This window comes from Cervus elaphus, chromosome 3, assembly GCF_910594005.1.
Source record: "Cervus elaphus chromosome 3, mCerEla1.1, whole genome shotgun sequence".
NCBI lineage: Eukaryota > Metazoa > Chordata > Mammalia > Artiodactyla > Cervidae > Cervus > Cervus elaphus.
In genome coordinates this window covers 2,908,480-2,936,091 of record NC_057817.1, presented here as the reverse complement: position 1 = coordinate 2,936,091, position 27,612 = coordinate 2,908,480, and the positions used below count along the sequence as shown (strand labels likewise).

At 40.9% G+C, this 27,612-nt stretch overlaps 1 protein-coding gene across 1 annotated transcript in view; it reads right to left on the bottom strand.

Annotated features, from left to right (window-relative positions):
* Positions 1-723: 723 nt before the first annotated feature.
* The window catches only part of LGR5 (leucine rich repeat containing G protein-coupled receptor 5), a 127,399-nt gene continuing 100,510 nt past the window's right edge, over positions 724-27,612 (bottom strand). The window contains exons 7-18 of the mRNA XM_043879392.1: positions 25,217-25,285; positions 23,794-23,865; positions 20,658-20,729; positions 20,441-20,509; positions 20,228-20,299; positions 17,293-17,358; positions 16,048-16,119; positions 8,798-8,869; positions 7,695-7,820; positions 6,546-6,691; positions 4,539-4,622; positions 724-3,331 (exon numbers count right to left, since the gene is read on the bottom strand). Coding sequence (XP_043735327.1) covers positions 2,244-3,331; positions 4,539-4,622; positions 6,546-6,691; positions 7,695-7,820; positions 8,798-8,869; positions 16,048-16,119; positions 17,293-17,358; positions 20,228-20,299; positions 20,441-20,509; positions 20,658-20,729; positions 23,794-23,865; positions 25,217-25,285 — 2,008 coding nt within the window. The 3' untranslated portion in view covers positions 724-2,243. The remainder of the gene's footprint in view (positions 3,332-4,538; positions 4,623-6,545; positions 6,692-7,694; positions 7,821-8,797; positions 8,870-16,047; positions 16,120-17,292; positions 17,359-20,227; positions 20,300-20,440; positions 20,510-20,657; positions 20,730-23,793; positions 23,866-25,216; positions 25,286-27,612) is intronic.

Here is a 27,612-nt window from a genome sequence, read left to right as displayed (position 1 = left end):
AGGAAACTCAGTGCCAGGTACGCTGGGGGTGCTCAGTCAATATGGGCTCATTGTCTTTTTTTAAACACTTTCGCACGTAATTTATTGATATGGACTCAGCAATGCTGCTGAGGCTCCAGCTACTTGATGGTTTCATTTGGCAACTTGTACAAGCACGGCGGGACTTATCATTGAAGCTGGGAGGGTCTGGCACTAGGCGTTTAGAAAAATAATTTCATTTCTTATGTTTTGGGGGATAGGAACAAAAGGGGAATAGTGTATTTCTTTGTGCCCTGAGAATGACATGTTTTCTTTTGGCCTTGACATGGTCATAAAATATGTTTTCTTTAAAGGAAGAATTTATAGAAAAGCCATGTTCATGTTGAATGATTTTAGGATTGATTGGTTTCTTTATACATTTCTTTCTCATTGTGTTTTTGTTTTTACATTGCAAAAGAAGTAGATTTTGGCTATAAAGTCCAAACTATCACTGGGGACAATGAAATTCACCAAGTCATTTGTCATGACAAAATAGCTTATGAGTCATAGTTAAAGCAATCTAGGAGTTGGTAAAGATATTTTTACTTGTTCTTGTGAAAGATTTACTTCTTAAAACAAGTCCAAAATACTTAAAATACTCAGACAGCAAATGTACTCTTACACATCAAAAGTCAAAAACATTTAGGAGATCATGTATTTAGGAGTCCATGTATGGACTCAATAAAACACTTGAAAATATTTTGTTTTATAGTCACACATTTTATTACAAATTTATTTTGTACCCAATAGAAAAGCAAGTTTGAAATCTATTTACAAGAACTATATACATTTACATATATTACATACAGTTAATGAATTTAAAGAAAAATGGGCAGAGAAACATAATATATATGAAAGACTATGCCACTGTACATGGTTTATTATCATGGTTCTTAGTGTTACTGAATCTTTATTGTAGTAATAAATACAGTTCTATATTTACACATCTTATAAAACATCTCATAAATGTATTTTTTTTCAATTCCAAGTTAAAACATCTGATCAAAATAAACATGCTTACATAAAAATAAATCTACCTAATAGTCTTTTGGTTTGGATTTATTGACGCTAATGTAGTATAACAGAAGTTGTGAATTAATCCTTTGACCTTTAGTATTTAATAATTTTGCCTCTTATAATACCTAACACATATTAAACATGGAATAAGCAGAGAAGTCATGTTCTTGACATCAAGTGGGTTGACCCAAAGACAACATAGCTAAAACCAAGCTAAATAAACAGGAGAATATGTTACCAAGTCTCTGGTGAGTCAAAACTGGTTTTAGACACTGTTGCCAAAGCTACTAGAGATACGCTACATCAGTGGATTTAATTTATGTTGTGTCTGCATTTGATTATTACCTTATGATACACATCAGTTTGAATCAAGTGATAAAACCTCCCGTGAAAAATGTGCACTCAACCAAGATAAAAAAAATCCCAGGTTGCTTTCCATCTTTTCTAAATATATTCATTGCCAGCAATGGACTTTTCTTCTCATCTCTGGGTACCAAAGAGTTAAAATGAATTAGAGAAATCAAACCTTGTTTGTACCTGACTGCTTTCATGGTAATTTAAGAATTTAAGTTCGTTTTTCTTTCAAAATATTTGTAAGCAATTTTATTCCACTGAGGGTAGAATCATCTAGAGCTGATTCATAAAATCTAGCATCTCTAAAAATGATGTGAACATGAATGAATGTACCTTATGTTTTCCATTCATGCTGGGGATTGGTGACCTGGAAGGATCCTTTCTGGGAAAAGTGAAGCAGTACTAAAACATCTCCACGTGGTCATTAAGATGAAATCCTATTGGTCACAACCATTACTTAGTAATGTAGGCTATTTAAAATTCTTATTCTCCTGATATCTCCAAGCATATTGTAAGGGATTTCCTGGTTTAAAACCTCTTTTGTAAGTAAGTAAGTTGAAAAAGAATTCAATTGAAATCATGGAGAATTTTTTGGACATTTCAATCTGCTTTTTAAATATATATGTATTTTAGGCTTACCAGAAAAGTATGACTATCTACCATAGGTGAAAAAATTATATAAGCAGCATTTATACTCTTTTTTCACTCTCTAGTATCAACAATTATCAGCTTTTTGACACAGAGATTTTTTAAAACATCGAATTTCAACTCAGTTCTTTTTGATTCCTGCTCTGATGTACTCAACCTCAGATTTTGGGGTTTTCAATTTTTGACAACTTCTCTTCTCATATTAATTAGAGACACGGGACAAATGCCACAGATGAAAGATGACAGCTTTCGGTCACCGGATAAGCTGGTGGTGATCCAGAAGCGGAAGGCAGGTCGTAGGCTATGCTGGCACTGGTGAAGGTCACCAAGGCTTGGGTTGAGTCACAGGACTGTTTCTCCACATCGTCAGAGTTAATAGACATCAGGCTTGTGTGTTTCGATCTTGTCCAGAAGTCGGTTTGCTTTCCCAGGCTCCCCAGATCCTCCTTAAAATGGGGATTGAAGAGGATGTAGAGAAGGGGATTGAGGCAGGCAGGAAGGGGGACGATGACCAGGAGGATAAACGTAATGACTTCCGGGCTGATGAAGGCGAGGTTCAGTAGCGAGGAGAAGGACAGGACGGCCACGGGACAGTGCAGGATGCAGTTGGTGAAGAGCAGCAGCGCCACGTGCTTCACCATGGAGCAGTCCCACACGCCCTCCAGGTCCCCCTTTTCCAAGTGGCAGTAGAGCCTGGTGTAGGCCACCGTCATCACGAGGAAGCAGAGTGAATTCAGCAAGACCAGGGCCACCATGTAGCCGGTAGCCCGCGGCTCCCCGAAGGGCAGCGGCAGGCAGAGCGGGGAGGCGCTGTGCGCGCTGCCCCCCAGCAGGGGCACGGCGGCCACGGTCCCCGCCAGCAGCGCGCACAGCGCCAGGGTCGCTCTCAGGCTGGGGAAGGGAGCTTGCGTTTCGAATTTCGCTGAGCATTTCACCGACCACCCACGCTCCAGGGCTGCCAGGGTGAGCAGGAAAACTGAAGATTCCGAAGCAAAAATGAACAAAAAGCCGACGACCTGGCAGCCGACCGCCTGTTCCCACCAGGCACCGTGTTGCGCAAAGCTGCCGAAAGTGAAGGCGTCCACGCCAGCCAGCACTGCACTGGACACCCCCATGAGCATGTTGACCGCGGCTATTAACCCGATTAACAGTTTTATGGAGGATATGTACACTGCGGCTCTGAACACAGTGGAGGTCACCAAGGCGTTACACGTCAGTGCCAAAACCGCTATGGTCCACACTCCAATTCGGATCAGCCAGCTACCGAACAGGTATTCGCAGAGTTTGAAAGGGCCTAGAAGTCCAAAGAAGAAAAAGATGGGTGTCAAATGAGGGTTCACAACTTTTGCCACATTCCCCTTTTTGTTTCTCTTGTTGGGACACCAAGAGATAAAGGCCAGTAACAGTCCTGGGAACACACTGTTCTCTTGTGGCACACTCCACTTTATTAAGTGAAAAAAAAAAAGAAAAAAGTGAAAGTATTAGTGGCTGAGTTGAGTCTGACCCCATGGACTGTAGCCGACCAGGCTCCTCTGTCCGCGGAATTCTTCAGGCAAGAATACTGGAGTGGGCAAGCCATTCCCTTCCAGGGGATCTTTCAGACCCAGGGATCGAACCAGGGTCTACCTACATTGCAGGCAGATACTTTACCTTCTGAGCCACCAGGGAAGCCCCTTCATTAAACCACTATTTAAGGATGAGTATACCAGATGCCCAGGTTTTCAAGCTATGTCTAGAGAAATGGAGCCAGAGAGTTTTTCCATTACTGGATTCTAGCTCCCCAAATACAGTGGTGTGGGGGCCAGGCAACAAGCCAGATCTCCTGGGCTTTTTATTATTAATATATCTTTCCAGAGTGCTTCAAAAAGGTTCTGTAAACAGGGAAGCAGAATCCTAGGGAAATACTCTGTGATGTCAGAAGAGGAAGTGTGAGTCGTATGCATCTCATGAGAATGTCATCTTAGGTTTAGAGTGACATTTGCTGTTTAGGAGCAAGGAAACACCAAACTGTTGAAAGTAAAGTATCAACCCTCCCTCACTGTCTTCCCCCTCCCCCGCACTGGACTATCCTATTTCAGAGAAAGGGACTAACAATGAAGTAATTACCATACATAGATATTTTTACTTATCTCTAAAACTATTATTTGTTTTAACCAAATAGGTTCTCTTTAGAGACAACCTAAGAAATCACTGTCAAAAGTCAGTGATTACATGAAGCAAGACTGTTGCATACCAGTTCTGGCTAAAGTGCTCATATTATAAAAATTACATATACCTCTAACTACATGATTGGTTCTTTAATTTCTATTAATCTGAATTAAAAGTCTCCTATAAAAATCCTGTTTATGATTGGAGACTAACTCCAGGGAATGGACATTTGTATTTTAAATGCCTGCGTGGGGTGGGATATTGATGAGCTGTTAAGATGGCACGGATTTTGCCTTGACGTGCAGCTGAATGGGCGGGTACCACTGCTGAGGCAGTTGTGACGCCTTTCTCACCTGGGGAAGGTGAGCACTGCACCGGATGAAGGGCTTTCAGGTCTTCCTCAAAGTCAAGTAGGAAATCTTCAAGATCACGGTCATCTGCAGGAATGAGAAATTCCGGAATGATCAGTTCTGTCTCTCTTTAGAGGGACCAACTCCCAGGGAGGAGAGCCCTGGATTGCCCTGGAGACATGAAATGTCCCAGAGGAAACTGAAGGGCAAACGTCCCACTTCTCCCCAGGCTTTCTCTCAAGTCGCTGATGTAGTTGCTTTGGGATGTTCCACTCAAGGTACTGTTTGACAACTATCCCGGCAGAACTGGGGACGAGGGATGGTAACCGACCCTGGGTTCCTTGTCATGATGTTGGAGCGCTCTCATTCTGTTCTTGTTCCCTGCAGCTCATTACGGCCCCAAATCGCTCTGACCTAAATTAGAGAGAGAGCGTGGGTCTCTCCATTCAGTGGAAGAACCACTTTATCCAATGTTCTAGCTTAGATGGCTACAGTGCAGATGTTCTGGACTGTGTTCTCTGAACACAAGAGGGAGAATTAGTAAGTTTCCATCTTTCTGGGGTATTCTGCTAAACAGAGGACAAATCACATAACTGCTTGGTGCTTGGGTCAGCTACCCATGAAACAGGAGTTTTTTAAAATCTAACACGCTTTCCCCAAGACACTGACTTAATTGGTCTGATGTGGGGTTCAGGCATCAGTGTTTTTAAAAAACTTTTGTGTAATTCCAATAGTGGAAAAGACCCTGATGCTGGGAAAGATTGAGGGCAGGAGGAGAAGGGGACGACAGAGGATGAGATAGTTGGATGGCATCACCAACTCGATGGACATGGGTTTGGGTGGACTCCAGGAGTTGGTGATGGACCGGGAGGTCTGGCATGCTGCGATTCATGGGGTTGCAAAGAGTCAGACAAGACTGAGCGACTGAACTGAACTAAACTGATTCCAATAGACAGCCCAGGATTGGGAATCACAGTCTCTGAAAATAAACTCCATGAAGAATCTCCTCTTTCTTGTTCATTGTGTGCCTCTAGGACCTAGAACAGTGCCTGGCACATTTTAGACATTCTAATTGTGTTTTTGTTTGTTTGTTTGTTTTTGAGGGGGAGGAGGGGCTGGTGAATAATTGTACTAGAAATTAGGGTGAATGAGGCAGGAAAAGCAAAAATGAAAGCAAGAACAACAGCAAGACACACGCTATAGCCTGAAACAAAAAAGCCAAGGGCTGGAATACCTGCTCCTTAATCGGATACGTGTGCAGGAAGCCAAGTCAATGAAATGTGCAGACAGAACAAAGCATACTTGCTTGGGAATCAACAAATCATTAACACCCAGAGGAAGAAAAGCCAGTCTGTTTAGACTCTGTGCAAACTTGCAAGGTTGGCAAGAAAAGAAAAGCAGCCGCTTGTTACCACAGGTGTGGCCTAAGGTGCATTGTTGTCTATTTAAGTCAGGTCTTACTTCAAGGAAAGCCAAGTGCCTTACAGACATTATCTCATTTCACTTTCCTGACAGATAGCCCTGTGGGGGGTAGGAGGTGAGACTGTTTTAGGATTAATTGGGTAAGAAGTTGGATTCTTAAGCTCTTCTGCTGAAATATGGAGGCACCTAAAATGTCTATATCTTCCACTCTACTCGGGTTTAAGATTAAAAATATTTATCTTCTGGAGTAAAAAGCTCAGCAGCATGTTTGAAAAAGGTATCCACAGGGATGAGACCCTCTTCAAAGTTTATGGAAGTACTGATAATCAGTGTTAATATTTACCCCAGGGGACACTGTATGCTAAAAAGGATCTAATGATAAGTATGAAGAATTCACTTACAGAAAAGATGACATTTCAGACTGAGTCCTAAAGGAGTTTTCTCTTTCTCTGAGACTCTTTAAAAAGCAGGACTGATTCTCATCTTGCTGGGGTGACTATACAGAGGCTTGTCTGGAGCTCAGATGATCTGTTTGTGACTTTTCAAGCCCCTTTCTGACAGTTTTGTCAGTGACATAGCTGATCTTACCTTGAACTTGAAATATTCCAGCATCTTTTTTATGAAGGTCTTCTGCACTGCTGTTGTCGCCTTTATTCCACTGATTAGAAATTTTGTAGACGTTCTCACACACTCCAAATGCACAGCACTGATATGCATAAGGCATTTCTATAACCCTTTGAAGGAACAAAACCAAACAAAAACACACACTTAAAGAAACAGATTTTGCTAAATATAGTGCTCTTCTTTCACTTAGTACTTCTGCCTGTAGATTTTAGCCTTAATAAATAATCTAAATGATTAACTATGTGCATAAAGATGTTGGTTACAGTGCTATGCATAATAACAATGGAGTTAGAAATTATTGTCATGAAATGTTGAGAGTTACTGAGGTTCAATGGATGTATTATTTTCTCTACATTTGTGCTTGAAAATTTCCATAATAAAAACATTTAAAAAAAAAAAAGGATTGCTGGGGAAACTGTAGCACTGTTAAGTAGTATTTATAGTATCATATAGTGTTAAGTGACAAAAATGTGATATAAGTTTGTATACGTACTGTGGTCTAACAATTAAAAATACATTGGAAACCAAATCTGGAAGGAAATAGCAAAATGTTTTTAGATGTATTTATAGACTTTTTTCCCTTTCTTTTATTTTCTAAACTCTGTTTTGGGGTTTTAAAATTATATGAAAAGTACTGTGGTGGTGGCTCAGTGGTAAAGAACATAAAATTTTTAAAGGGACTTCTTTATTGATAATAAGTGTGACAGGTTTTAAAGAGCATTACTTCCTCAAACAAATATTAATTTAATACATTTTATGAGAACATATATACATAAGCAAGATGAATTTTAAAATGTCAACAGGAGTACAATTATGTTATAATGTTATTTAATTACATGTTCTAGTTTCTATCTCATGGATCAGTGGTTTTCAAACTCTTTCTATGAACTCTATGTTCCAGGAGGCATCTTTGAGAAACAAAGGAAATGTAGTCAGGAAGACACATTCTATTCTCCTACTCCAGGGTTTTTCCTAACAATGCCCCAGAGGTGGGGGACATGAAGGCATGAAATGGAATTCAAAAGAGTCCCATAAATTTTGAAAACCACTGTAACACGTCTATTATTTCACATGACCACAAATGTATCTTATTAGCTTTAATGACAAACTCACTTGAGTTCTGGAAAGTTTTCAGATGATATCAAGCTCTGTAAAGCATGATTTCCTGTTAATTTTAAGTGAGTTAAACCATGTAACCCAGTTACAGGAATAGACGACAGGCGGTTGGACGAGAGGTCCCTGCAAAACATCAAACAACAATTGGCTTTTAGTCTGTGTTAGCATAAAACGATTACATTAAAAAAGCAACCTCAAGATTATTAAACTGCTCCATAAAAACCTCTAAGCAGGGTCCTTACTCTTAATGGTAAAAGGAACCATTTTGGTTTTAGCTCCTGACAACTTTTCTATCTGCAATCAGAATTGCAGAAAGAAAAATGTTTTAATCATATCCAAATTGTAATTTCTACATTCAGCTTGATGTTGCCAGATGCGATGTGCTGCGTGCTAAGTCATGTCCGACACTTTTGTGATGCTATGGACTGTAGCCTGCCAGGCTCCCCCGTCCTGGGATTCTCCAGGCAAGGATACTAGAGTGGTTTGCTGTGCCTCAATTTTGCCAGGGGGTGGGGTGGGGGGACATCTAAAATCCAGTGGAAGGTGCTACATCTAATTTGAAAACATGGTTTGGGTTTTATTTTCTTCCTTCTCTCTTTAACTTCTGCCTGACCCATTTCCTTCTTTCTCTCTGAGACAGGGGAGTGGAGAAGAGGAAGAAGCAAGGGGTGGAAAGGGAGGATAAAAATGGACAGGAAGATTTTCTGTTAGTCAGTATGGCAAACTGGGAAATGAAAGCCCTTTAGAAAGGAACTGATGTCTTACTCCATTCCACCTGATAGCTTGCAAAAATGGAAAATCTCCCCTCAATAACCAGAACCAGCTGTCACCCAGATCTTCAATTATAAGGACTCACACGGCCTTGGGGGGCGGGGGCCAGCTGTCACCCAGATCTTCGATTATAAGGATCCACAAGGCCTTGGGGGGGAAAGGGGGCAGGGGTGCTCCTTTCTGGTTTGATCCCACTCTTGCGTGCAGGACACTTAGGACTCAGCATTCTGTGCCCAGGCTTTTCCAGCAAAACCAACATTCATTTTTGATTAATCAGATAGTGCCCAATTATCAAAAGACATGCCATAAACAAGTCATGAAATACTCACAGCTTTCTTAGAGATGGCAAGGTGGAAAATGCATTGGGGTGAATAATGGCAATTTTGTTCCAAGCTAAATTCCTATTAAAAAAAAAAAAAAGGCAAGTGAGAAGATTATATAAAAGAAGACCTTGTGAAGTTTTACCATATATATTCATTCTTCTAACAAAATTTAACTTCCATTCAGGACATGGACAATTAACTTTATCAAATCATCCTCAGATGCAGGTATGGATAGTATAAAATGATTAAAGAGAGAATTGTAAAGCAACCTTGTTTATTAAATCAATCCAGGAAAATCACTCAGGTGGATATTTTAGTTTTTATTCTCTTCTTGCTAAAAAGTTGACTTTAACATGGTTGTAAAATTTTATTAAGGCATTTCTAAGATGAGTGGGGGTCGGGAGAGACTGGAACTTCTGAAGCTCTTCTTCTGACGGGCAAGTAAATTTTAAGTTATAAAATGTCCCCAGATATGTAATGAAACCCAAAAAGAATTTGTGTATATTGTCCATGCATGTCAGACCTTAAGATAAACACAGAGATACTTTCAAAAACACTTCTGGTAAAGAGGATGGACATTTAAATTCTTAACTGGGAAATGAAGGAAAAAAGGGCTAGTATATGTTAGAAGTAAAATTCTTTGATAACAAAGTCTATAATTTATTGAGAAATTCACTGGCCCCTCTCCTCCACACCTATGTTTAACAACATGTAGGTAATTTACAAGAATAAGAACGTCCACATTTTTAAAAAAGAGCAAGGGACTTAAAATTTGTATTTTTAAAATTCATGACTCAAAAGGGGAGCTAAAGCGTAGACATTTGAGGCAACTGAAAATGACCACTGTCAACTTTTCTCTAATGCAAAGTAATTTATTCATGGTGTTGGGCCCCTAAGTCACCTAGGATAAAGGGTATTCACAGGACATTTACATTCTTGTTTGAAAGTCCCCCCAAAGCTGGGGGAAACTGGAAAGCTTTTTTTTTTAATTGGAGGATAATTGGTTTACAATATTGTGTTAGCTTCTGCCATACATCAACATGAATCAGCCACAGGTAAGCATATGTTCCCTTCTTGAACCCTCCTCCCACCTCCCACCTCCCATCCGACCGCACACCTCTAGGGTGTCAGAGAGCCCTGCTTTACACTCCCTACATCATACAGTAAATCCCCACTGGCTACCTATTTTTACATATGGTAATGTATATGTTTCAATGTTACTCTTTCAAATTGTCCCCCATCTCCTTCCCCCACTGTGTCCATAGGTCTGTTCTCTATGTCTGCATCTCCATTGCTGCCTTGCAGATAGGTACATAAGCCTTGTCTTTTTGGATTCCATATATGTGAATCAATATACAATATTTACTTTTCTTTCTGACTTACTTCACTCTGTATAATAGGCTCTCGGTTCATCCACCTCATTCAGTCAGTTGAGTCACTCAGTCGTGTCTGACTCTTTGCAACCCCATGGACTGCAGCACGCCAGGCCTCCCTGTCCATCACCAACTCTCGGAGCTTGCTCAAACTGATGCCCATCGAGTCGGTGATGCCATCCAACCATCTCATCCTCTGTCATCCCCTTCTTCTCCCAGTTCAACCTTTCCCAGCATCAGGGTCTTTTCTAATGAGTCACCTCTTTGTATCAGGTGGCTAAAGTATCAGAGTTTCAGCTTCAGCATCAGTCCTTCCAAGGAATATTGACTGATCTCCTTTAGGATGGACAGGTTGGATCTCCTTGCAGTCTAAGAGACTCTCAAGAGTCTTCTCCAACACCACAGTTCAAAAGCATCAATTCTTCAGTGCTCAGCTTTCTTTACAGTCCAACTCTCACATCCATACATGACCACTGGAAAAACAATAGGTTTGACCAGACAGACTTTTGTTGGCAAAGTAATGTCTCTCCTTTTTAATATGCTGTCTAGGTTGGTCATAGCTTTTCTTCCAAGTAGCAAACATCTTTTAATTTCATGGCTGCAGTCACCATCTGCAGTCATTTTGGAGCCCCCCAAAATAAAGTCTGTCACTGTTTCCATTGTTTCCCCATCTATTTGCCATGAAGTGATGGGACCAGATGCTGTTATCTGAGTTTTTGAATGCTGAGTTTCAAGTCAACTTTTTCACTGTCCTCTTTCAGTTTCATCTCTTTGGTTTCAGCTCTTTAGTTCTTCTTTGCTTTCTACCATAAGGGTGGTGTCATCTGCATATCTGAGGTTATTGATATTTCTCCTGGCAATCTTCATTCCAGCTTGTGCTTCATCCAGCATGGCATTTCTCATGATGTACTCTGCATATAAGTTAAATAAGCAGGGTGACAATATACACTCTTGATGTACTCCTTTTCCTTGATGTACAGTCTGTTGTTCCATGTCCAGTTCTAACCATTGCTTCTTGACCTGCATACAGATTTCTCAGGAGGCAGGTCAGGTGGTCTGGTATTCCCATCTCAGAATTTTCCACAGTTTGCTGTGATTCACACAGTCAAAGGCTTTGGCATAGTCAATGAAGCAGAAGTAGATGTTTTTCTGGAACTCTCTTGCTTTTTCAATGATCCAACAGATGTTGACAATTTGATCTCTGGTTCCTCTGCCTTTTCTAAATCCAGCTTGAACATCTGAAAGTTCATGGTTTACGTACTGAAGCATGGCTTGGAGAACTTTGAGCATTACTTTGCTAGTGTGTGAGATGAGTGCAATTGTGCAGTAGTTTGAACATTCTTTGGCATTGTCTTTTTTTGGGATTGGAATGAAAACTCACCTTTTCCTGTCCTGCGGCCACTGCTGAGTTTTCCAAACTTTCTGGCATATTGAGTGCAGCACTTATATGCTCAGAGGACAGTAATTCCATTCCTAGTCATAAACCTGTGCATTGTGATCCTCCCAACAGGCCCAGGGGAGCCAGTTTTCCTCTCCTGCCCTGATCTCTCAGGTCGCACCTTCAAGGCTCCCCAAGGTTCACTGTTGGACTCCCAGTGGCAGTCCCCGGAGGACAGCAATTGGAGGCTTGTAGTCTGCTCCTCGGTTTTGGAATCTTGGCACAGTTGTGCACTTCCTCAACCACGGCGCGCCCTGTCTGTGCCTCAGGTCTCCTGGGTTTTGGAAACACCCTTCCTTCCTCCCTGTCTCTTCAGCCCCCGTCTCCGTCACGCTGCTGCTTTCCACATGCCCGTCCCTTGCTTGCCAAGACCTGGAGGTGTCCGTCCGCTGGGGCCACCAGGGGATTTGACTGTGAGAACTGCCTCCGAGTCCTGTGGGAGTGCTCACTTATGTGACCCTGAAAGCATATGTGCTTGTTCTAACAATGACGGCGGCAACAGCGACCTGCTGCATGTTTACTGTGTGACAGGTATGGTCACCAGCTTCTTTACACATAAAATCTCAAACCCTCAGCACAACTCTGTAAGGTAAGTGTTATCATTAGCCCCATTTTATTGGTGAGAAATAAAACACACAGTATTAAGTGACTTGCTCCAAGTCGCAGAGTACTCAGCAGCTGAGATTAAATCTAAGCAAACTGGCTCCAGAGTCCCCAATATTTTGCACAGAACTTGTTTGGAATCCTTAAAGCATTGGGTTGGCCAAAATGTTTGTTCGAGTTTTCTAACAGCTCTTATAAATAATGAGAGAACCACTGCACTAGACCCTGGGGATAAGAAAATGAAAAAATCCTTGCCACTTTCAGGCCAGGCGTGGTCTAGCTGATGGCAGTGTGTGGTGCTGAGTCCTGCAGCAGAGAACGTGCGAAGCACATCAGAGAGGAGCAGGTTCAAAGACAGGAGATCTTGTTCTTCTGGGGGAGACGGGGGCACGCTGAGGGTGGGGAGTAATGGAATGGGTGACAGGACCAGGAGAAACAGTGGCCCATGTGTCAGGTCCTGGGAGCTGATGGGTCAGAGGTGATTCCAGGGGTTGGGATCAGGTTCTTAAGGGTGGTGCTGGGAAGCTTGGTCTTGGTATTAAACACAGTAGGGGAATAAGGGAAGACTCTTGAGGCAGGGAAGTGACATGAATCAATTTCTGCTTAAGAAAGATTTTCTTTGGAGAGTGAGATGAATGGGTAGAGACTGATGGTGGACAGGCTGGTTAGGAGGGTGAGGACGGTGACCCAGGAGAGTAAATCCATGGATCTTTGGTGAAGAATATATAAGTTCTACACCCTCAGCAAAGTGTAGAACAATTATACAATACAATTATACAATGTAGTGTTATCAAATATTTCTTTGTTATTTAGTCACTAAGTCTTATCTGACTATTTTTCGATGCCATGGACTGTAGCCCGCCAGGCTCCTCTGTCCAAGGGATTTTCCAGGGAAGAATACTGGAGTGGGTTGCCATTTCCTTCTCCAATTATTAAAAATATCAACTAAAAAAAAGTTCTTTTTTTAAAAAAATTAACTTTTGGCTGTTAAATTTAAACAGTGAAAAATTAACTCTGTTAAAAAATTAACTGTTAATTTTTTAACAGCCAGAACTCCAACCTGGTGAATAAGGTGGGTTAAAAAAGTAGGTAATGCATTTTTTGGTTTGACATTTATTTTAAAAAGTAAAAGAGGGACTTCCCTGGTGGTCCAGTGGCTAAGACTCTGTGCTCCCAATGCAGGGGGCCAGGGTTCAATCCCTGGTCAGGGAACTTGATCCCACATGCTGCAGCTAAGGCCGGGAACAGCCAAATAAATAAATAAAATAAATAAATATATTAAAAAAATAAATAAAAATAAAAAATAAAAGTCTTTATAAAAAAAAAAAAAGTAAAAGAAACTCATTAGATGATTTTAGACGGAAAGTAAGGAAAGGGCAACACAATTAAATTCAGAGCAAAACGGTTTTCAAGACAAATTCTGGGAGAAAGTGATTCTTAAAGGTGAATTTAACATGTTTTGAGGAATGGTATTATTTTATGGGGGTATGGTCACTTCAATTCCGTTCAGTTCAGTTCAGTTCAGTTCAGTCGCTCAGTCATCTCCGACTCTTTGTGACCCCATGAATCACAGCACGCCAGGCCTCCGTGTCCATCACCAACTCCCGAAGCTTACTCAAACTCATGTCCATCGAGTCGGTGATGCCATCCAACCATCTCATCCTCTGTTGTCCCCTTCTCCTCCTGCCTTCAATCTTTCCCAGCATCAGGGTCTTTTCTAATGAGTCAATTCTTGGCATGAGGTGGCCAAAGTATTGGAGTTTCAGCTTCCGCATCAGTCCTTCCAAGGAATATTCAGGACTGATCTCCTTTAGGATGGACTGGTTGGATCTCCTTGCAGACCAAGGGACTCTCCTGAGTCTTCTCCAACACCACAGTTCAAAAGCATCAATTCTCTGGGGCTCAGATTCACAGTCCAACTCTCACATCCATACATGACCACTGGGAATACTATAGGTTTGACCAGACAGACCTTTGTTGGAAAAGTAATGTCTCTGCTTTTTAATATGCTGTCTAGGTTGGTCATAGCTTTTCTTCCAAGGAGCAAGCATCTTTTAATTTCATGCCTGCAATCACCATCTACAGTGATTTTGGAGCCCAAAAAAATAAAGTCTCTCACTCTTTCCATTATTTCCCCATCTATTTGCCATGAAGTGATGGGACCAGATGCCATGATCTTAGTTTTCTGAATATTGAGTTTTAAGCCAACTTTTTCACTGTCCTCTTTCACTTTCATCAAGAGGCTCTTTAGTTCTTCTTTGCTTTCTGCCATACGGGTGGTTGCAGATGACTCTCTATATCTGAGGTTATTGATATTTCTTCTGGCAATCTTGATTTCATCTTGTGCTTCATCCAGCCCAGTGTTTCTCATGATGTACTGTGCATATAAATATACAGCCTTGATGTACTCCTTTCCCGATCTGGATCCAGTCTGTTGTTCCATTTCCAGTTCTAACTATTGCTTCTTGACCTGCATACTGATTTCTCAGGAGGCAGGTCAGGTGGTCTGGTATTCCCATCTCTTTAAGAATTGTCCACAGTTCGTTGTGATCCACACAGTCAAAGGCTTTGTCATAGTCAATAAAGCAGAAGTAGATGTTTTCTGGAACTCTTTTGGTTTTTTGATGATCCAACGGATGTTGGCAATTCGATCTCTGGTTCCTCTGCCTTTTCTAAATCCAGCTTGAATATCTGGAAGTTCACAGTTCTTGTACTGTTGAAGCCTGGCTTGAAGAATTTTGAGCATTACTTTGCTAGTGTGTGAGATGAATGCAATTGTGCGGTAGTTTGACATTCTTTGGCATTGCCTTTTTTTGGGGTTGGAATGAAAACAGACCTTTTTCAGTCCTGGGGCCACTGCTGAGTTTTCCAAATTTGCTGGCATATTGAGTGCAGCACTTTCACAGCATCATCTTTTAGGATTTGAAAAGAGCTGAACTGAAATTCAGTCACCTCCACTAGCTTTGTTTGTAGCGATGGTTCCTAAGGCCCACTTGACTTCATATTCCAGGATGTCTGGTTCTAGGTAAGTGATCACCTACATGGTCTCTTAAATGTTAAGAAAAACTTGAGGAAGGAAAAGGTTTATGTCCTGCAGTTTAAACATTACATACTGCCATAATTCATCAAAATGACATTGAAATCCAGTTTCAGGATGGAAAAGTTTAAACTTTTTTTTAACTGTCTCACTTACATAAAAAAATCTATTACTTTTTTTTTTTTTAAAAAAACCTATAGTTAATATGTGGTATTTTCAATCATAGAATAGAATTTAATATTTACAAATCCTAGTCATCTGAGCAACAGAAGCATTTTCGAGGACAGTGTGCTCAAACTTTTGTGTACTTGTTAAAATGTCGATTCCCAGGCCCCACTCCAGAGGGTCTAACTCAGGAGGCAGGTGAGAACCTGGACTCTGAATTTGTTTACAGTCACCTCCAGGTGATTCTTATGCGCTCAGAGAGACTTGCACTGAAAAACTGACCAGGAAAGAAAAACAGGCAGGAAGAACTGTGTGGTCACCCTGTTTTTGCATGCCAAACAAATCTCTGCCAATTCCTGGATGAGAAAGAAGCACATTTTGCAGGCTATTTAATAGCTTGGCCTCCTTCCTCTTTATCTAAGTTGCATGTCTGCTGACTGGCAAAGAGCAGACTGCAAATTTACTACTTTTGAACTTGTTCCTGGAAATGGTCATGAGCAAATTATTTGCCTTCTTATGGCAGATACACATACAAAGACCCAACAGTACATGCATACATTGAAAAGAAACTGTTAGAGGAAGACCCAAAAGAGATAAAAACTGCTCTATGATGGGGAAAGTACTGGGAGGCGGTACTCACAGAGATCGGAGGCTGAACAACTGCTGGAAAGTGTCAGCTTGAATTTCATAGATTTCATTATGCCGCAGGTCTCTGAAATGACAGGTTCCAGAGATTGACTTCAGAGTCATCAGTTTCAAAAAGTCTTCAGAGAAATTTTACAAGGGATTACCTTCTCTCAATCAAGGAGCACATGAACTATGACTGCCAAGTGACCACTGGAAAAAATTTCTTTTTGTTTTAAAAAGAACATGACAATTTATACACTTAAATAAGTACTGCCTCTCTTTCAAACAAATACTTATTATTCTTTTGGGTGAGCATGCTCAGTTACTTCAGTCATGTCTGACTCAGTGAGACCCCATGGACTGTAGCCCACCAGGCTCCTCTGTCCATGGAATTCTCCAGGCAAGAATACTAGAGTGGCTTGCCATGTCCTCCTCCAGGGAATCTTGCAGGCCCAGGGATCAAACCCGAGTGTCCTGTATTACAGGTGGACTGCTGCTGGGCCTAGAGCTACATTCCAAGTGCAGCATCATTCCAACACTTTGAGGATGCCTCTCCAGGTTCTGCCTTCTGAGCCTTTCTTATATTCTTTGAGGGTCTTCAGGAGTGTCAAATGTTTATCTTCCAAAGATGGATTTTCCCCCTCCCTTAATTGCCCAAAGGCATTCAGAGAAAAATTAAGTGGCAAAGGATAGATGGTTAATATTGTTTTGATCAAAACCAAAGTATGACTCAAAAAGGCAGATGTCTAGTGCAGGAGGCAATTTTAAGAGAGGAATTCTAAACTATTTTATGCAGAAGAAGCATCAGTAGCACCTGAAATAAGACAAATGTGGAATCTCCTCTGAAGGTGGTTATCGTGAAGCAAACATACTAATAAACTCAAGTTCCCCAGTTTTCAAAATGAATGCCATACATAGGAGTTTCACTTGTGTTCAGGAAAAAAAAGATATTAATGCCACTCATTGAAGGTATAAGTTTAGAAAAAAATGCAGAGCTTAAACAAACCCAGTTCATTACTATACCAGTATGGGGAGAAGAAACTACAATAAACGCTTTACTTATAGTGTAATGTATGGTAAAATAATATTATCTATGTTTCCCAGCTTTACAGCCATCATATGCAGTCATGTGTGTAAGAAGGGCAAGCTTCACGTGCCTCCCCAGTGAACCACAGGGTAAGCAAACCAATGACCCCTGGAAATGTGAGTTTTGGCTCTTGGGTTTCACTTGGTGACTTAGAGACTCTTACAGACATACATTTTCTGAAGCTTTTGGCAGACTGAAAAACTGGGTAAATCTTCTAGCAGGTTGTAAGAAAGGTCTCTGAAAAACAGAAGGTACAAAAGGGAAAAATCTGTTACATATTAGTCGTCAGGAAATATGCTTTTCTCTCCCTTTCCCTTCATGATGATCCAGCTCCCAAAGGCAGACTCTGAATGTTTCCCCAGCCCTGACATGGAGCAGGTAGTCATAGGCATTATTGGATTAAGCTGTAGATTCAGATGTCAACTGAAATGTAACTGTTATACTTCTTTAATTGATTTAAATAATTTATCTAATGAATTTATTTATATTTTGTTAGTGATGATCTACAATGTTCTAGCTATTATCTTACAGAAACGAGTACAAATTAAGTTAAATAATTGTGCCTCTGTTTCTAAGAGCTGCTATATCTCTACAGCTAAGAGAGTCACTGTTGGTTCTTTTCTAATCAACGGAAAAAAAAAAAAATCCCATCAACAATTCAAAACACAGCACTAACTTTGAAATCAATCATTACAAGGGGGGAAAAAATCTAAGAAAGTCTTCAGCCAAAACTCAACAAATTACAGAATAACAAAAACATCTGGACATATTTATAGTATAATATAGCTAATCTAAAACAAGCCATGGTAATTTTCAGAAAGCTTAAAAAAAGAAAGCTAGTAGATAAAGTAACAGATAGATATTAAAAAAATCTTGTCTCATGTTTTAAAAGTTATCTGCTAATCAGCTAATTTATTTTCATGCCTGATTCTAAATCTTAAAACCAAATCACCCTATACAACTTAAAAAATCCATACTGTTTTCTGAGTGTATTTTAAATTATTTTATTCTTGTAATTGATTACTTTTTCTTATATTTATTGAATACATGGAATTTAAATAGAAGTACAGTTCAACTTACTACACATGAATAATTCAGATAAAGCTCTGTGGAAACACAAATTTGTAGTTTACACTAGAGATTTAAAAGACCAAACCAAACTGGTGAAAAAAATACTCTGCATCTATACACAAATAACACTTGATTAACAATATCGTGTGTATTTTTGAAAAGTAGTGAATGCGATAAAGTGGTCACACATAAAAGCTGACAATAATTTGGTTTGCTCATCTCCACAGACTGCAAGGGGACCAACCCTTTCTGTGTGACTCTCAGTAGAGGCACATGAAGACTTCTTCTACATAAAGACGCAGTGTTACCTCCTACCTACCTTCTACCTAATGATTTTCATGGCTAACACTGATCAAGCACTTCTTATATATAGACACCATGTTTACAGCTTGAACTGAATTATTTTGTTTAATCCTAGTGGTCACCTTATGAGGGAAACATTGTGTTGATCCCCACACAAAGAAAAATGACTAAGATCACCAGCTAGTCAGTGGGGACAGCCATGCATAGCCAAGTCATTCCCATGGAAGAGAAGTCACTTGGAGGCAAAATCACTCATGTGCAGTGATGCTGCCTCATTTAGCAGGTACTCAGCCACAGGAAGGGAGCACTCAGACCTCTCCTTCCAGAACATACAGCAGACCGGAGTACGGGTCAGGACCTGTGGTTGTGCTCCCAACTTTAATTCTACTTGGTTGATGTGCTGAACGCAGCATTAATGCCTTTTTCAATTCTCTCCTTAAATGAGAAGATATGGGTTGTTATAAAGAACAAATTAATACTATAGATGGACGTATTTTGAAAATAGTAAGATAGGGACTTCCTCAGCCTCAGTGTAGGCCGCTGTAGACTCAGGTGCTTTACCATTCTGTGTGACATTGTGGAGACAGATGCAATTTAAATACTGCCTCCCTACTTATCAGTTTTAATGGGTGAAATCCCGGTCCTGTTACTCAGCCAGCTTCCTCAAAACTGAGCATGTGTCTAGCCTGTCTTAGGTATGGCGGGCAGAATTCCAAGATGGCTGCTGAGATTTCCACCTACTAGTGTCTAGACGCTTTCTCCCAGTTGCGCACTCCCTGAAGAATGTTCCCATTCTGCCACTTAACATTGTAGAGCTGCTTGTCGTTTGCCACTGGACAAAGCTTGTGCTGGAATCACAGCTGCCACAGAAGTCTCCTTTGTGAGAACAGAGCCCTGCGAGGGACCCAGGTGCTTTCATGACATCCCCGCAGTGCTGGAGGAGGTGATAACAGAGCACTGCAGGAGGAGGCTGAAAAATGGAAGGTCAAAACCAGGCTCTCCCAGCTCCTATAAACTACTTTTTGTAAAATGTGGGGAGGGCAGAGAACAAAAGTCCCAAGGCAACAGAAATAACACACGCAAGTTGTTCACCCGTTAGATGAAACATTGTGTGGGCCTGATAATTTTATTTTGGCATCCGTATTGGGTTTCTGATTATGATTTTTTTTTTCCTGCTTTGCAGAGGATTTAGAGGGAGGTGGGAATGAAGTTACATTGGTTTGTTCATATCCATTTTCTGAAAGGAAACATGTGCCAGTTGAAATGCTAATGGGAGACTATTTGGGACTTGCAAACAAGGGGCCCACTGCCATTATTGCCGTTGTTGTTCTTGTTTAGTTGCTAAGTCGTATCTGACTCTTTGTGACCCCATGGACTGTAGCCCGCCAGACTCCTCTGTGTATGGAATTTCCCAGGCAAGAATACTGGAGAGGGTAGCCATTTTCTTCTCCAGGGGATCTTCCTGACATGGGGATCGAACCTGCGTCTCCTGCATTGGTTTTTTTTGTTTGTTTGTTTTGTTTTTTAACCACTGAGCCACCTGGAACACTCCACTGCCATTATTACTAGGGTCATATCCAAGAGCCACTTCCCTGGACCAAGGCAGGCAAAGGATGCCTGACCTCCTGAAGACCTGCAAGGAAAGAACTTTCTCCTCCTTTAAAGGATTATTGAAATAATGCCTGTCATTTCAGCCCTGTTTACATAACATTATTGCCTTACTGATACGCACAGTACTTGGAGATTAGGTAACTGATCACAGACAGTTTGAGGAAGAGATGAGATCTGTGCTCCAGTTAAAGTCCTGTTGAAACATAAACCAGACATCATTCTTGTATTCAGACATCATACAGGGACATATTTTGATTCATTGATGCTAAGACTGGTCAGGCCTGAAGGGCAGTGCAGATTCTGGGCAAAGTCAAGAGCCTACTCAAGTACTTACAGACTCTCCAGGCTCGCAGTTCCAGTTAAATCAGGAAATTCAGTTATTTGTGAGGCACCATTCAAAGTCCTAGAAGGAGGAGTACATGAGTATTACCGGGAGAAAATTCTAGGAAGGGGTCATCTTTATGGCCATTTCAAAACACTTGAAATGTTCATTTCGTCTTCACAGCAACCTTGCAAAGGGAAAATACTCGGTAAGAGAAATAAACACTTACAGTGTTCTTAGTTCAGGTAAATGTTGAAAAGCAGATCTCCCAACAAGCTGGATGGGGTTATCATAGAAATGTCTGAAAAAATCCAAACACCAATGTCTCATTATAAAACTTTAATGACAAATGAATATTCCTTCCAAATTGCAACAAATAAAATTACATTATTTATGTAATTTTGATTATTTGACTTCAGGTAAACTTCAAAACTATTTCACTCACATTATGAAGCTTTTGGTAGGAAATCCATACTATTGAAAATTTCTGACAAGGCAGATATGAATGTTAGCTACTATGGAGCAAAGCAAGTGAACTGGCTATTGTTTAGTCACTAAGTCGTGTCTGACTCTTGCCACCCCATGGACTATAGCCACCAGTCACCACTGTCGTGGGATTCTCTAGGCAAGAATATGGAGTGGGTTGCCATGCCTTCCTCCAGGGGGATCTTCCTGACCCACGGAATGAACCCGGGTCTCCTGCACTGCAGGTGAAATCCTCACCACGAGCCGCTTGGGAAGCCCGAACTGACTGTAATTACACTTAAGACTCTTCCTCTACCTCCAATATCTAGAATATCCGTTGAGTGGCAAAATGTTATCCAAGGTGCTGGCAGTTATATCATTAGCTAAAGAAAGATGAAATTCTCTATATTTACATGAGGGTCAGTAGCCTCTGGTCAAATCTTACAACATACACAAAGGGGTCTTCAAATATATTTGAGAGGAAATTTGCTACTCTGGGTTTATAACATTCGATTTTGAAAATTTAATTATTGCTCTAAAAGGTAACACATTATTAGAACTGAAAAAATATTTTGCTCTATGGATGTTATCAATGTAGTGATATTTGAACTGCCTGGTAATTGTAGGGTAATTGAAGAGAACTTGGGGGGATGGTCAAGAGGGTTGGCTTGAGCCATGCAGAAAGCTGAGAATATCAGCAAAAGGAGTAGGTGACTAAGTTAAATAGAGATCCCTGACTGTGTTTCATAGCAAGAGAATGACAACTCGGATGCTGTGCTTCCAGGGGGATCACTCTGCTAGTGGTAGAGGCAGGCAGGTGAGTCTTAGACTGGTCAAAATCTAGAGGATTTAGAGGGGGAAAATGAAGTGGCAGAGGGGATGGAAAGAAGTTATGGATAGGATGGGGTCTACAGAGGTAGAAATTAGCTTGGGTAGCCAATGCGACAAGAAAAACAAAGAAATTGAGTCAGGGTGGGGAGTGCGGGCAGGAGTGGCATTGGCAAGGGCTAGAAATAGAGGCAGAAGCAAGTGTTTCCTGGAGAAAACATTCACGGCTGTCCTGTAGTGGATAGGAGCACTAATCAACATTGGGGACTGTTAGTCCTCTTCACGGGCCATTACCATATCAAAAGAGTGATTAAGAAAACCAGTCCTGTGGCTTCAAGAAAAAAAAGGGGCAAAGAAAGGCAATACAATCTGCCAACTTCCAGTATGTAAATACTCTCTAATGAGAACTAATGTTTATTGGCAATAAGCTTTAACCCCCTTAGTTTGCCAACAGACTGTCAGAACATTTCAGAAATGATGAATGGTATGTTTTTTTCTCAGGTGTCAGGGCTAATTGGGATTCCAGCTCATTTGTGACAAATGCTACCCAGTTCCAGAAAGCCTCTCCATCAAGTTGGCACAGGACAACCGATATCTGCCAAGAAGTGCCCCTAAAGTCCTGTTCAGAAGTTATCCTTACTCCCCCTCCTCCATATTTCAGACTTCTCCCCCATGACTTCAGGCCAATACTGTGCCCCAATCCTGCCAGCTGTCTTTTAATTAAGAGCCAGACTAATACTTACGTATTTTCCCCTTCCTATATATACCTACACATGATTAATTTTTTGTTTGTGCTAAATATGAAACACAAAATTAATCATAGTTTGAAGCTGTAACTCTATCTTATGCCATTACGGCATATAAATCATCACACACACATTTCTAGAACATAGGCACCTTTCTAGAATTACACCCTAGTTTGCATAAAAGTAACTCAGTGTTTGGACTTAAACATGAATGCGTATAGAGACTTAGTATAAAACAGTAGTTCCCTCATCTCCCCCTCCTTCTTGCAGTAAGGGCCCTCTATTGTATGTAATACTATATATATATATTTATATTTTAGCTTATTGAGGTATAATTGACACACCCATGCATGTATTATTGTGCATGCTCAGTTGTGTTTTCCTCTTTGCGACCCCATGGACTGTAGCCCACCAGGCTCCTCTGTCCATGGGATTTTTTGGGCAAGAATGCTGGAGTGGGTTGCCATTTCCTTTTCCAGGGGATGTTCCCGACCCCGAGATCGAACCCAAGTCTCCTGCATCTCCTGCACTGCCCGGTGGATTTTTTTTTTTTTTTTTTTTACCTCTGAGCCACCTGAGAAGCCCTAACTGAAACATAAAATTGTATATTTAAAATTTACATGGTGGCGCCTGGATGTATGTCTATATTGTGAGGGTTTCCCAGGTGGCACAGTGGTAAAGAATCTGCCTCCTGATGCAGGAGATGCAGGTTCAATCCCTGGATCAGGAAGATCCCCTGGAGTAGGAAATGGCAACCTACTCCAGTATTCTTGGCTGGAAAATTCCATGGGTAAAGGAACCTGGTGGGCTACAGTCCAAGGGTCCCAAAGAGTCAGACACAACTGAGCATGCACACACACATACATTGTGAATGAATTCCCCCCATGTAGTTATTTATCACATATTTATCTTTTTTGGTGAGAACATTTAATATAATAATCTATTTTTCTAGTATACTTGAGTTCAAGTTCTGAATGACTAGGTGACCTTGACACTGACATTTTAAAAAATCAGTTTTATTACTTTGACAATAGAGATAAGCAAAAAAGCATTTCATAAGATGATTGTGAAGTGAGATGAGGCATTTGATGATACCAAACATAAGGCAATGCACATTTTAGGTCCTAGAAAAAGAATCTTTGATATAACTTCAGCATTCAGCTAAAAACTAGCAAAACATCTCCATATATACTTCTCTACATGGATTTTTACAGTGCCTGAGACAAAACTTGGGCAAATATAGAACATTTATTGTATTATGCTTAAAAGTGCAATGCATGCTATATTGCAGGATAGAAAAATCAAAAAGAAAATATGACCACTTACATTGTAATAAGAGAAGGGTTGCCTACAAAGGCTTTCTCCGGTATCGACTTGATATTGTTGCTATGAAATCCTCTAGAAAGAGAGGAAAAGACAGTTGATAGAAAATAACCTGTGGGATAAAATAATTTCATAGTCCCTTCCCCAAACCTGTGGCAATAATCAGCAGTTTTAGTAACCAGAGGATAAGGTTAAATTCCTTCATGCATTTTGAAACTTTCACGCCCTCACTCTCTAGGAGAAGAGGAAATCACAAGCTGTCATCTTGAATGAGGAATGAAGAATCTGAAAATAATAACCATGCTTTATGGAAACTTATAACCTAATGTTATAAAAAGAAAATCCATCCATTACTATCCAATAGAGCATCATGGTCTAACGACTTGAGACAGAGGAAACCATCTTTGGAGAAAGGATTATGATCACTCCTCCTGACCCCATTTGCAGCCAGGAGAAGAGAAAATTGACTTAAGCTGCAGTTAAGTGGAGATTTAGGTAATCTCCTTATGAGGACAAAATTTCCTGAGCTGAAGAAAGGGGCCCCAGCTCAGTGAGTCTGTAATAACAAAACTGATTCTCATCTGTCGGTGTGATGTCATCTGACTGGCAGGGGGCAGAGTCAGTGGTCTTGGTCTACGTGGGTCTGTGGCTGAAGGAGGTGAGTAGAGTGGCCATCTTGGGGCTGCCTGAGCCAGACAGTGATGACTTATTGGGTAAGCCCCACATGGGCGTCCTGCGGAAGAACCCCACAGAGGCTTTTTTCTTATGAACAAGCCCTGCTGTCTACCTCCTTCAGCTGTGTGCCAAGAGAAGAGGCTCTATGTTTATTTTTCTTTCCAAGTGTTAGAACATTACAAAGATTATTCATATGCTTAGGTATAAAGAAAAGTAATTAAATAATAAATGTAAAAAGATAATATATGAAACTTAATAGCTGAAAGTTAGCTTTATCATAGTAAAATGGTGGGGTTCTTTAAAAATTAAGTAATATTTATGAAGCATTAAAGGAATATGGAATAATGTATAGGAAGGCATCTAACATTATACTAAGTGTGTACACTGTATTCATCTAGTCCTAGACTCATGCAACCTAGAGAAGTTTGTTGCTGGATATGCACAGCAAATCAGTGACTTCCAACATAGTTCTCTACATACCTATAGAGCATATATAAATGTTGGAAAAATATGACTTACAGAAATACATATTTTTTCCTAATAAACACATATTAGAGAAATCCATCATAAATTTTAAAAGATTATCTGCTATTTTTGGTGATAGAATCAAATTAAAATACATTTTAGATGTAGTTAACCATTATTTATATGACCTTTCAAATTCTTCTTAGTCGTATTATATACAGTAGTCAAACACATCTTAAAATAAATTCACAAAGAATAGTTCTCTCACTAAATTTGTCCTACTTACAGTTCTTTAAGGTTGGAGAGTGTCCTGACTGCAGTGGGGAATTCATCAAGATTATTATAATTTAAGTCTCTGAAAATAAGTAAACAGCATGTTCAGGTTTTCATTAAAAAATTCATGTACATGACATTTACAAGGAACGTTAACATGATCTTCCAATGGGCCAGTATCACTGATAACAATTCCTTCTCTATAAGGAGAGAGACTTTGTTGGCTTGCTGAGCACCATCATTCCACAAGAATCTGCACTGAAATGATCATTAGACTGATTGTGAGAAATTTCCAAGAGTCAAGGGTCAATGGCAGTGGGCATTAAAAAAGGGAGGGAGTTTGGGATGGACACGTGTACACGGCTATATTTAAAATGGATGGCCAACTGTGGAGGACCTACTGTGGATAGCACATGGAACTCTGCTGAATGTCATGTGGCAACCTGGATGAGAGGGGAGAGTTTGGGGGAGAATGGAAACATGTCCATGAGTGGCTGAGTCCCTCCTCTGTTCACCGGAAACTACCACAACATTGTTTGTTAATTGGCTATACCCTAATACAAAATAAACCCTTTTTTTTTAAAGGACATGTACAGCATCGTGAATGTCCAAGTGTCTAGAACACGTGGCCAGGTGTCTGTGGCTGGCTGATGCCGTTCTTTACCTGAACCTAGCTCACCAAGCTGCCAGCGAATCTGTGCCCTCCTTGACCACCTCTGCTTTCCAGGCCCCGCCTCCACCCTCTGACTCTGGCCGGTTGCTTTTCAGAGGCTCTCCCGAGAGGACCTCTAGGAAGGAGGCTGTATTCCTGGCTCAGGTGCCTGAAGTCCAGGGTGACAGACTGCTTGTGCAGACGCTGATGTGGTACAGGGTGCTCTGAAGAAGGACATCGGGTCTAGAATCTCCACACGGTCACAAATAAGGATTCGTTTTCCTGATGTGTGGGGCAAAGCTCTACCATCCTTCATGCACGGACAGGGAGTGACCGGACAATCAATCTCAAGTCATTCGTTTCTCTGTTATGACACAAATGGCTTTTCAATTCCATTACTCACAAGCGCTTTATAGACTTACTCCACCTCTGATCTACATCTCCATATGAAAAAGTAATTGCCTGCTGATCTCTGGGAATGGCAGATTTCCCAGATGACGCAGAAAAACCTTTTGGTCAGGCAATCAGATGTGGTTAGATCTTCCTCTGTGGGGAAGAGTTGCTATTTAATTTTAAGAGAGAGATAATTTGACCGAGTTAAACATGAATCAAGATTCCTACTTGTCTGGCACAAACCATCCTTAAGCTACACAGCAAGCAGGAAACGTGTGTCTTTTGTGGACATAAATTTTCTTCCTGTTTCTAAGTCTCTCCAGATGCTCCGTTTTGATTAAATGAGGATTGGATCCTTATAAATTACTCAGATTTCTAGTGAGGGAAAGGAAGATGTTGGGAATAAATTGGTTATTTTACCTATCCTCTGGAGCCCTGGGCAAAGTGAGGGAAGAGGGGACATTGAGACTTATATGAATTTGCCCTGAATGCATGAACTGCCTGAATTTGCAATCCTGGGTCCTTATCCCAAACATGGGGGAAAAAAAAAAAGAAAGACTATTTATGGAAATAACCTATCGAAGCCCATCGTGTTTTCTGTTCCTGTTGAGTTGAAAAGGACTGGAAGGTGCTTTCCATTGCTAAGATCCCCAGACCAGCCCTTGTGTAATTAAGGGAGAATTTCTAATTTTTCCAAGCAGCTGATTGATGGGAACAGCTTGCCTGTGCCATTAAGCTGACTTCAAAGTCCTGCCTGGACTCATTCACCTTCAGCATCTCCACATGAGGATGCGTCCTCCCTTCTAAGAGGAAACACAGTGACTTAGTAACCCTGGAAGGACAGCTGTTGGGTCCCTCAGAAACGAGTGAATGCAGGTCCGGTTAGATGCTATGCTGACCAGGTACATATCGCTAAATTCTGTATGCAAATGAACAACGGGCTCTAAGGCCACAGGAGAGGTGTTCTTTGGTCATGGCCTTCCGCTGTCTGGGCTAGAGCCAGTGGTGTAGATTCAGTGATTCTGAGTGGCTTATTTTGTGTGCATGCTAAGTTGCTTCAATCACGTCTGAAGGTGAGTCTTTGTGACCCGACAGGCTGTAGCCCACCAGGATCCTGCCCGTAGGATTTCCCAGGCAAGAACACTGGATGGGGTGGCCATTTCCTTCCCCAGGGATCTTCCCGCCCCAGGGATCGAACTCTCGTCTCCTGCATTGGCGGGCAATTTCTTTATCACTGAGCCACCTGGGGAGCCCCAAACATGGATTTTGGAGTCAAATTAGGGAAGGAAGCAAGCCTCAGTCTTGCTGCTAACTGACTGTGTCATGTTGATAAAATAACTTTCAGTCAGTTCAGTCACTCAGTC